Source organism: Saccostrea cucullata, unplaced genomic scaffold (assembly GCF_032062105.1).
Source record: "Saccostrea cucullata isolate Sc308-1 unplaced genomic scaffold, CSIRO_AGI_Scuc_v1 ctg6269, whole genome shotgun sequence".
Classification (NCBI taxonomy): Eukaryota; Metazoa; Mollusca; class Bivalvia; order Ostreida; family Ostreidae; genus Saccostrea; species Saccostrea cuccullata.
Window position 1 is genome coordinate 84535 of NW_026920553.1, and position 12170 is coordinate 96704.

Genomic DNA, 12170 nt, shown 5'->3' on the forward strand with positions numbered 1-12170 from the left:
ATCAACAGTCTCAGGATCATCAGTATTTTGGTTGCTTTTTGCTTGTGTTTGCACTAATTCCTGAACAATTTCACTTGCTGAAGTTGTAATTTCTTGAAACCAGTTTTCATCAACATTGATATTTGCATTCTTGTAAAATTCACTATTGTTCATAAGCCAGTGCAATGCCATCAGTACTTTTGTTGGGCGTACATTTTCATGATAATCACATTTTTGATACGACAACTTCTTCTTTAATTTGACAGGAACTGTGACATTTTCATCTAATTTTCTTGGCAGGCTATTTACAGTAGGTTGAATATCAACAGGAACATTCACAACATTTCCTCTTACAGAATATTGTCCACCCCTTGGCAACTCTCTTATTTGCATAAAAGGTATTCTCAGAGATACAAGCCTTTCTTCTAAAGGAAACAAATCTAATTCCATTGGCTTAAGTGGCCACATCATACCGTTTAAGACAGACAACTTTGGAATTTTGTTTTTTCTTATTGATGAACAGCAAGTATTACAAATCCATTCCATATTCTCAACAGACACAGTGCTTGTAAGAAACTTGCTTATACATTCATCATCTAGTTTGATGTTTTCCACTTTAGAAACACTTTCTTTGAACCATGTTTGCTGACAACACGAGCATACAAAAATTGGACCATGTCTTATCTGTTCATGAAAATTCTGGATGCAATCCCCTATATCTGCTCCAAATCTTTTCCGTCTCTGTTGTTCATTTACTTTTTCACAATATTCTTTATCTGCTCTTTGCCTCTGTTTCTGTTCTCTATTTAGCAATCTCTCATTTTCTCTAAATGAAATGTTACTTCGTTCCACTTGCTTTCTTAACCTTTCCCTTTCAAGAACACTTGGTTTTTCTCTGCATTTTCTTTTTGAAATTCTACTGCCCTCTTTTTCTTTTTCTTGCACTTCAACATTCTGACGTTTTAACCTTCTACCAGCAGTATTCATTTTCTTTTCTTTCTCTTTAATTTCAGCATCTTGTCGCTTTGACTTTCTTGCAAACTTATCAATTTGCCTTTCTTTCTCTTTAATTTCAGCATCTTGTCGCTTTAATTTTCTTGCATGCTTATCCATTTGCCTTTCTTTCTCTTTAATTTCAGCATCTTGTCGCTTTAACTTTCTTGCATGCTTATCCATTTGCCTTTCTTTCTCTTTAATTTCAGCATCTTGTCGCTTTGACTTTCTTGAAAACTTATCCATTTGCCTTTCTTTCTCTTTAATTTCAGCATCTTGTCGCTTTGACTTTCTTGAAAACTTTTCCATTTGCCTTTCTTTCTCTTTAATTTCAGCATCTTGTCGCTTTAATTTTCTTGCTAGCTTATCCATTTGCCTTTCTTTCTCTTTAATTTCAGCATCTTGTCACTTTAACTTTCTACCAGCCGTATTCATTTCCCTTTCTTTCTGTTTAATTTTAGTATCTTGTCGTTTTAACTTTCTAGCAAACTTATCCATTTCCCTTTCTTTATTTTTAATTTCCACATCCTGTCGTTTGAACTTTCTAGCAGCTGCATCTCTTTCCTTTTCTTTCTGTCTTATTTCAGCATTCTGCCTTTTTAATTTCCTTGCAAATGTTGCAATTTCAGTTCCTCTGCTTTTAGTATCATCATTTTGTCTTCTCAACTTTTTTGCAAGTGTTTCTTTGTTTCTTTCTACTTGCTTAAATTGTACATTTTGTCTTTTTCTCCTCATGTACTCTCTCATATACCTTTTTCTGAATGGGTTTTGATCTGAATTTGTCACTGATGTGAGATGATCATCCATTTTGTAAAATCTGTTCTGCAGTGGACTTTTCTCTGGAAAACTATGATGCAAAGTTTTAATTGAGATTGGTAAGATTTCAAACTGCATTGCAAAGTCTATATGCATGCTGTTATACATACCGTACAGATATGACACCAAATCATCAATACCCGTGCTTTGTACTAGTACTGATTTACCATCACAGGCAGACATGCCATCAGTGTTATGTGAATGAGAGTCAAAAAAGTAATATTCCTTGTCTGACGCTTTGTATATACCAGAACAAATTGCCCCTATCATTATCAGCAAATATCTAGAAACATGAAAAGCATCTTCTAAAGCTTGATGCAATGATTTCACTTGACTAATTTGTTCTTCAGAGACAAGTAATCCCCACAAGGTTTCAAATTTCTCAATGACATGATGATTTTCTCCTAAAGTTAAGTTAGTTGGCAACTCATCAAATTTAAGTAGTTTGTTAAAAAACATTTGTCTTTGCTGCAATTTATTGACCAACATAACATAAACCTGATCTCCTGCTATTAGGGTGCTATCAATAAATTCCGTTGAGAATGAGAATCCTTCATAACTTTTAATCAGCATAGTAAGAGCATTGCAGGTACACTGACTTCCTCTAGAAAATGATGAAAACCTTGCATCTCCTTGATGAAATGACCCAAATACAAGTTTTGTATTGCATACCTGGTTGTCTTCATGTCTAAGCGATTTGCTCTCTTCAGCCGTTACACCACAATTGTGAAGTACAGTATTAGTGATTAAGGCATTGTTTGTTAATTTTTTTTCAACATTGTTTTGCAAATTCTTTTCAACAGATTCATTGAGCAGATTTGTTTCACATAGTTCATTGAGCAGATTCATATCACAAAGTTCATTGAGCAGATTCATTTCACAAGTTTTTTGGTTTTCCTGTTTTTTTTGTAACCTGAGGGCAGGCTCCTCAGGGTCAACATTGGTTTTACTGTTTTTCACGAGGCCAGTCTCCTCAGTCATTTTAATGTCATACATTGTTTTACTGTTTTTTAAGAGGCAGTCTCCTCAGTCAAGTCCAGGTCAGACATTGTTTTACTGTTTTTCATGAGGCCAGTCTCCTCAGTCTTGTCAGTCCGTAACTCTTTCCTGGCACTACTCATCCTCCAGTACTTCCTTCTAGGCATCTACAAAGGACAAAGTTGATAATGAATATAGATACAACGGATGTACAGTCAAGCCTTGTTAATATGGAAACTTCATTATTATAATATGGGTTTATGATACATTTAAGGAATACCAAATTTTACCCCTAATTACATGTACTTGTAAATTTAAACGTTCTGTTCCCAACAGACTTCATCAGGAAGGTGATGTATAATCCTAATTACCATGGCTCAACTGTACATCCTTCTATATATTAGAAAGGGAGGAAAGAAAGGGGAGAAGAACTTTTTACTATCAAGTTTTGTTCAATTCAAAAATTTCCAACCCATTATTAAAACTTGTAGAATTTAAAAATTTGCAACCCATTATTAAATTGACCAATCAGGTAAATAGATTTATAAGTTGACATATCGTCAACAAAGGCCTAATTAATATTTTATAGAAAAAACAAATGATAGGCAGTTTATTGTGTAAATGAAACCAAAATAGAATAGGTAATTGTCAATTAAAACCAAGTTTTCGATACTTGCTAGTCTCAGAGTGGGGCGCATAAACACAATATTGCTCAGAGAATTGCTTTCTCATTTTTTTCTAAAGAAAAGGACACATCATTATGTAACACTTGATGCTCTACAAGAAAAACTGGAATGTTCCATTCAAATGAAATTTTTACCATTTCAATGCACATCACTACATAATTGTTGCCACATGACTGCTGACCTGACTTCATTAACAAAAAATTTTGACAAGTCTTCTGTCTGTTATATTAATGAGGATCAACTACTTAAATGAAGATTATATGTACTAATATGGAATTAAATGCTTCCAATCAATTCCAATCTTTAATCAGATATCAAAAAACTAGTACACGTACTCTCCCCAACTCCTATATCTATTGGATCTTTTACATTATCAACCAAACTTAAAATGCAAATGTTTCCTTCTATCCAGAGGCTGTATATGCAAAAAAGAATTTGAAATTTCTTCCAATAACCTACCTATCATGTAAATCATTGGCCAAAAAAATGATATTATGTAACATGACCAAGGTATCTTGTGCAATTAACCTGAAATATAATCATGGCAATTTACAAATGCCATAGTGTCAAGTAATAAATAACCATATATCTTATATTTCTTGAGATACTGAGATACAAGGTTTGACAGATGGATGGACAGACAGATGCCGGGTAAAGTGATCCCAATATGTAAATTTCGAAATAATCTCCCTTGTTGCGCTCTTTCGTTGAGGAGGGGAGTTTCGTTGCCGTGTAAACAGACAGGTGGGACAGATATTTATATATTGGATACATTGCACCATCGATATACTGGTTCATTGTCACTTTATGATTGTCACAATAACCAAATTAAAAAAACACGATTTCTTTGGAAAATGTTAATTTGTACCATCAAGAAAATCTGTCACTTTTTAAAAACACTACAATGTTTCTTTCATTTTCAACATGTGTTCAAGTACCCTATAATTCAAAGTAAATTTGAAACAAGAGATGTTTGTAAAACACTTATGCCCCCCTCCCCCCAAATTGGAAATTTTTTGTAAGTCCAAGGGGCATAACTCTGTCAAAAATGGCACAATTGTATCCAAAACAGAACTTGACCTAGATATTCATCTGATAAATCTGTATATTAAATTTCATCTCAGTATGTGCAACAGGTTCAAAGAAAATGAATGGAAACTGCAAATATTTGGAATTTTTTCAAACTCCAAGGGGCATAACTCTGTCAAAAATGGTGCGATCGTATCCAAAACAGAACTTGACCTAGATATTAATGTGATATATCTGTATACCAAATTTGATTTCAGTATGTACAACGATTGCAAAGAAAATGAGCAGAAACTGCAAATAATTGAAATTTTTCTAAGTCCAAGGGGCATAACTCTGTCAAAAATGGTGCGATCATACCCAAAACAGAAGTTGACCTAGATAATAATGTGATATATCTGTATACCAAATTTGATTTCAGTATGTGCAACGGTTGCAAAGAAAATGAGTGGAAACTGCAAATAATTGAAATTTTTCTAAGTCCAAGGGGCATAACTCTGTCAAAAATGGTGCGATCCTATCCAAAACAGAACTTGACCTAGATAATAATGTGATATATCTGTACACCAAATCTGATTTCAGTATGTGCAACGGTTACAAAGAAAATGAGCGGAAACTGCAAATAATTGAAATTTTTCTAAGTCCAAGGGGTATAACTCTGTCAAAAATGGTGCGATTGTACCCAAAACAGAACTTGACCTAGATATTTATGTGATATATCTGTATACCAAATTTCATTTCAGTATGTGCAATGGTTGCAAAGAAAATGAACGGAAACTAAGTGGACCGACCGACCGACCGACAGACAGCAGCAAAGCAATATGCCCTCCCTTCTTCGAAGGGGGGTATAAATATGCATAGTTGAGCTTGATAAATTCATCAAATGCATCATTGTTTAACATCATTATCTTTCTATAACATTTAAGAATTTCTAAAAGCCATAAATATCGTTTATTTATTCATGCAGGGTTTAATAGAGCTAGAAGCAACCTGTCCCACCTCCACGCTGAAATGGATACTTTTTGCACCTCCGTCGTAGTAGAGTTACAATCTCGAAACTCATGCATTAAATTACTGCTGTAACCAACTAACCATAGGATGTTTGATCATGGCTTAGGGGCTAGATATTTTTTCAAAGCAAAAAACATTTCACTTCAAGTAGAGATTACAGTCTTTAACAGTACATGTATTAGAGTAATGAATATAATATTATATATTTAATATATACAATTTAAATACCGGTAGATAATTTGTTGTTACAATACAGGGTTTAATCTAGTGCATCTTTACTACCGATATTTGGGTTTACTTACCAGAACGAAACTTCCCCTGAATATCCCATTTCCCCCTTTAAACTTTTAATTAGTAAAAATTACCCCTTACAATAATGAAAAGCTTAAAAAAAATTTCTTTTCTTTATAAAAACTGGAAAACAGAAGTAAAAATTAACATGATTATCAGAAAGTGTGAAATATGGTTTTACTTTGCTATTTTATGCACGACATGTTTATAAAAATGCTAAAATTCATCCCCCCACCCCCCGATCACCCTGCACCTGCTGGGCTGGTCCCCAGACCATTACTGATTTTCCCAATATCTTCAGAGAGGGTAGTAGGGTAGTTTCCCAAAAACTCAAATTTATCCCTGCAATTATAACATTATCATCGAGCAACAAAACAACACAACACAAGGACTAAATGTCTTTTCATTTATTGTTCAGACAGGCACCTGGATCATGATTTATGCAACATCTTTAGTTTAATTCAAAATCTTTCACTGTTGTGGAGGCCAATCAGATTAAAAATTAAAATATGTTTTAGTATAAATCCACACAAGTGTTGTTATTTACAAATTTTTAGATGAATAAATTACATTGTTAATAAAGATTCTTCAAGTGGTTGAAAATTTTTACTTAAGTCTACGTCTGTTTCATGATCCTGAGGCAAGAAGACTATGGCATGTTACATCAAAATATACTGGATTCCATATTGTACTGACTGCATTACTGCATTAATCATACCATGCTTTTCTTTTTCCTTGTTTTAACTTTTTTCTTCAACCTGTCTATTTCGATCATTATTCATCAATAAAATTATAAATCTTGTATTTTGAATTGTTTTGCCGTATCCTATAACATGTATAACACGCCCCCTATATCTACAGTGCGAGTTTCCATCATGTCCATTGTATTTTTTTTTAAGTTTTCTAAAACAAGATGGCTATCTGCTCAAGCATTACGTTAAGATGAATAGTTTCGTTTCTGAAACCATCAGACGTCAGACTTGATGGGCGGTAGTCATACTGATTGCAAACAGTTGAATTCATAATAAATTTGCAAAATGGAAAAAGCTTCAAATAGTTTAGTCAACTCGAATAAGCAAATGAAAACATCGCATCTCCATCATTGAATCGGTTGAAGTTTAATGCATGTTTAAAACATTACCTCTACAACTGAACGAAAACAAATCAGGTATATTAATTAGGGTTAAAACTGGATCTCTAAATCAAACTCCGTCTTTCGCCCGGCGCAACGTGGCTGTAAACAAAGAGCCTCTTTCTGAAATCGCATATTGTAATATTTGGAATATCGAGCCCGATCGGAAAAATATATAAAAACTACGGAAAAAACACCGTACTTCCCACAGGCCTCATGATTTTAACAAATTAGAATTTAATCTATCCAAGGATGCTTCAACACATGTTTCAGGTTTTCTGGCCCAGTTGTTCTTGAGAAAAAGATTTTTAAAAACATTTTCTACATATTTCAATGTAAAATTCTGATTCCCTGTTGTGGCCCCGCCCTACCCCCAGGTGTCATGATTTTAAGAAATTTAAAATCTACACTACCCAAGGATGCTTCACATAAGTTTCAGCTTTCCTGGCCCAGTGGTTCTTGAGAAGAAGATTTTTAAAGATTTTCCCTATATATTTCTATGTAAAACTTTGATTCCCCATAGCGGCCCCGCCCTTACCCCGGGGGTCATGATTTGAACAATTTAGAATCTACACTACCCCAGATTGCTTCCACATAAGTTTCAGCTCTTTTGGCCCAGTGGTTCTTGAGAAGAAGATTTTTAAAGATTTTACCTATATATTTCAATGTAAAACTTTGATTCCCTATTGTGGCCCCGCCCTTACTCCGGGGGTCATGATTTGAACAATTTAGAATCTACACTACCCCAGGATGTTTCCACATAAGTTTCAGCTTTTCTCGCTCAGTGGTTCTTGAGAAGAAGATTTTTTAATGACCCAACCCTATTTTTCTCTTATCTTGATTATCTCCCCTTGTAATAAAACTTGGCCCTTCACTTTAACAATTTAAATTCCCCTTCACCCAAGGATTTTCTACCAAGTTTGGTCAAAATTAGCCTTGAGGTTCTTGACAAGAAGTCGAAAATGTGAAAAGTTTACAGACGGACAGACAGACGGACAGACAGACAGACAGACAGACGGACGGACGACGGACAAAATGTGATCAGAAAAGCTCACTTGAGCCTTCGGCTCAGGTGAGCTAAAAACAGGACAGAGGCTTGTACAACACAATAAAACTTACCTATATCTTTTACGGTATCATTACGCTGTTGTTACACTGTAGTTCCATAAAAAAATTACCAGATAGAACAACCTTTTGAATTAGACAACGTCTAAAACAATTTTTTTTGCCAAAACTTGTTCATGAAAAAGTTATTTTACAAGTAAAATCTTTTCCATCATTTCTATCAAAATAATCATGATAATCTACCTTATCTTTTTTCATTTTGATCAAGCAGATTAACCATTATTATATATTGAGATTTTTGCTCTTGAAAGAGTTTTGCAAGTTAAATTTAAAGTAATATTTATATCTCACCTGTAGGACAAACATGTGCCATCTCACACTCAATAGCCTGGAAAGGAATTCTTAAGAAGTCTGGTCTGAAAGAGATAAAAAATTATATACCAACCTAAAATAATCTGGTGACATATTTCCACTTTGCCAGTGCAAACATTTTCTATACACAATAAATACACAATAAATTAAGGTCATCAGATACTATTGTTTGAGAGATCAAGTAAAATCTAGACTCTGTATTTCCAGAAATATACATAACAATTTAATCTGTGTAACACCTTAGAATTTAAAATTCAATACATTTCTAGAGAGTAAATAATATGTCTCTTTCTACTTTATTAACAGAAATATTTTTAAAGGCTAACAATTAAAAAAACAATCGAATCAATATTTTAAAATACATGTACATTAGGCCACACCAATTTGTAACATAGTTCTTCGGATTTTCAAAAATAAAAAGATAGGTGAGCGAGCGAAAATATTTTACAAATATTTATTTTTTCATTTCAGGTTTCAAAATTTTGAGGCGAGCGAGTATAATATTAGTGGCAAAAAATTCTAAGTTCTTCTCTTTTTCCTATTATTTTTTCTGAACAAGAATATATTTTTGATGCACTCATAAGAAGCAAAAACGTGTCTTTCTTTCGTTTCTCGTAACATTGCAATTATGACATAGTTTCATTTCTACAAATTTTCTGTTTAATTCTTTGCAAATTGTTAAGGTCATGTCAGGTTTTGAAATCCCAATTGCATCGCTTTTTGAATTTTCTTTAATTTTAATTGAACAACAAGAGGCCCATGGGCCTTATAGGTCACCTGAGTATCATGCAACAACTTTCCAACAATTGAATTTGATTCATGTTTTAAACCAGAGGCCATGAAATTCACAATTTTGAAAGAGGCACCATTGCTTATCATAATCATACACTCAGCATGCTTACTTTGGTTACTTAATACCCAGAGGTATCTCAGAGTAACAAAGAGAAAATGCATTTTCCACTTTATCAGTTGTGCACCCCATCCCACAGGAACCACTGACCCTGGGGCCACATCTTTCAAAATTTTGGAAATTTTAAAAATTTTATTTCATAATATTGTTACTTAATACCAAAGTGCATATTTCAAAGCATTAAATTATTTTCAGACTATGTACGCCCCCCCCCCAAGTACCTCTGTCCCTGGGGCCAGGAAATTAACCATTTTTGGAAGAAGCAGCTTTCTTCGTCATAAATATATACTAAGATCATTGGCATTATACCCAGGAACCAAGTAAAAGATTTTGAAAGGATTCATGCATTTTCAATATATAAATATTAGAGCCCCACCCTAACACAAGAAGCCCTGACCCAGGGGCTCTGAAATTCAAAAATCTCAATGAGGCATCCTCCCTCCTCATAACTATGTACATAGTACACTGGTTTAATACCCAGGTGCAGAAAAGACGATTTTTCAAGAATTTATGCATTTTCACTATATAATCAATAGAGCCCCACCCTAACACCAGAACCCCTAACCCAGGGGCCGTGAAATTCAGAATTTTGGAATAGGCAGCCTTATTTAACAAAACTATGTATTAATTTATTGAATACTCAGGAGCAGAGAAGATTTTCAAAGAAATAATTCATTTTAAGCTCACCTGAGCGGAAGGCTCAAGTGAGCTTTTCTGATCACATTTTGTCCGTCGTCTGTCCGTCCGTCTGTCTGTCTGTACACTTTTCACATTTTCGACTTCTTCTCAAGAACCACTGGGCCAATTTTGACCAAACTTGGTACAAAGCATCCTTGGGTGAAGAGGAATTTAAATTGATAAAATGGAGGGACATATCCCCTTGCAAGGGGAGATAATCAAGAAAAGACAAAAATAGGGTTGGGTCATTAAAAAATCTTCTTCTCAAGAACCACTTGGCCAGTAAAGCTGAAACGTATGTGGTAGCATCCTGGGGTAGTGTAGATTCTAAATTATTCAAATCATGACCCCCGGGGGAAGGGCGGGGCCACAATGGGGAATCAAAGTTTTATATAGAAATATATAGGAAAAATCTTTGAAAATCTTCTCAAAAACCACTGGGGCAGAAAAGCTGAAACTTATGTGGAAGCATCCTGGTATAGTGTAGATTCTAAATTGTTCACATCATGACCCCCGGGGGAAGGGCGGGGCCACAATGGGGAATCAAAGTTTAACATAGAAATATATAGGATCAAAGGCCTGAAGGGCCTGCGAGTTGACTTGCTGGAGTCAATTGAGCTTTTTCATGCATCTGGGCACCATACCTTAATATATTCAGTTTATTTTGCATCTTTAGAGATTGAATATTATATGTCTGATCCATGTTCGGTTCATAAATAAAGTGTATATTGCTTTTCCTTAATATATACAGGTTGGCACTAATGGGCTTCCGTATTATTTTGACTGGATTCTATAATAAATTTAAGCACACTAGCTGCAGTGGTCAGTGTTATGGAATAATTAGGTTAAAGATTACCACAGCAAATCTGGATTCTAAAAATAGATTTTCAACAACAACTAGCTGCAGCGTATGAGAGCAGCAGGTGTTTGTGTTAGGGAGTATTCTAGGTCAATTATAAATAAACTTCAGATGGGAAGATTAGATCCGCCTAACATGCTTGAACATATATTCATACGCAGTAATTGTACATCTTACAGATATTTAATCAAAAATTTCTTTAAAAGCATGAAGGCATAAATAATGTTACAGTATGAAATTTTATACAGTTTTTACCTCTTAAGTTTGTACAATCACTCAAACCAAAGCATTTTTTGCTAGAACTATTATATTTGGCGTATGGATCACCTTGATGAATGCGTGAAAAATTTTACAGCTCTGAAACGGCTATGTCAACAGGGAGCAGCTTGCTACGCAAGCCAACTCAAAAAATCTTTGAAAATCTTCTTCTCAAGAACCACTGGGCCAGTAAAGCTGAAACTTATGTGGAAGCATCCTGGTATAATGTAGATTCTAAATTGTTCAAATAATGACCCCCGGGGGAAGGGCGGGGCCACAATGGGGAATCAAAGTTTTATTTGGAAATATATAGGAAAAATCTTTGAAAATCTTCTTCTCAAGAACCCCTGGGCCAGAAAAAGTGAAGCTTATGTGGAAGCATTCTGGGGTAGTGTAAATTCTAAATTGTAGGAATCATGACCCCCGGGGGAAGGGCGGGGCCATTATAGGGAATCAAAGTTTTACATAGAAATATATAGGAGAAATCTTTGAAAATCTTCTTCTCAGGAACCACTGGGCCAGAAAAGCTGAAACTTATGTGGAAGCATCCTGGTATAGTGTAGATTCTAAATTGATCAAATCATGACCCCCGGGGGAAGGGCGGGGCCACAATAGGGTATCAAAGTTTTACATAGAAATATATAGGAAAAATCTTTGAAAATCTTCTTCTCAAGAACCACTGGGCCAGAAAAGCTGAAACTTATGTGGAGGCATCTTGGTATAATGTAGATTCTAAATTGTTCAAATCATGACACCAGGGGGAAGGGCGGGGCCACAATGGGGAATCAAAGTTTAATATAGAAATATATAGGAAAAATCTTTGAAAATCTTCTTCTCAAGAACCACTGGGCCAGAAAAAGTGAAGCTTATGTGGAAGCATTCTGGGGTAGTGTAAATTCTAAATTGTAGGAATCATGACCCCCGGGGGAAGGGCGGGGCCATTATAGGGAATCAGAGTTTTACATAGAAATATATAGGAAAAATCATTGAAAATCTTCTTCTCAGGAACCACTGGGCCAAAAAAGCTGAAACATATGTGCCCATGGAAGGATCATGGGGTAGTGTAGATTTCAAAATGTCTAAATTATGATCAGTGAGGTAGGGTGGGGATGCATT

General features: G+C 34.9%; 1 protein-coding gene across 1 annotated transcript in view; it reads right to left on the minus strand.

Moving 5' to 3' along the window:
- The window catches only part of LOC134250970 (tudor and KH domain-containing protein homolog), a 34561-nt gene that overhangs the window by 10647 nt on the left and 11744 nt on the right, over window positions 1–12170 (minus strand). The window contains exon 9 of the mRNA XM_062733340.1: window positions 8329–8393. Coding sequence (XP_062589324.1) covers window positions 8329–8393 — 65 coding nt within the window. The remainder of the gene's footprint in view (window positions 1–8328; window positions 8394–12170) is intronic.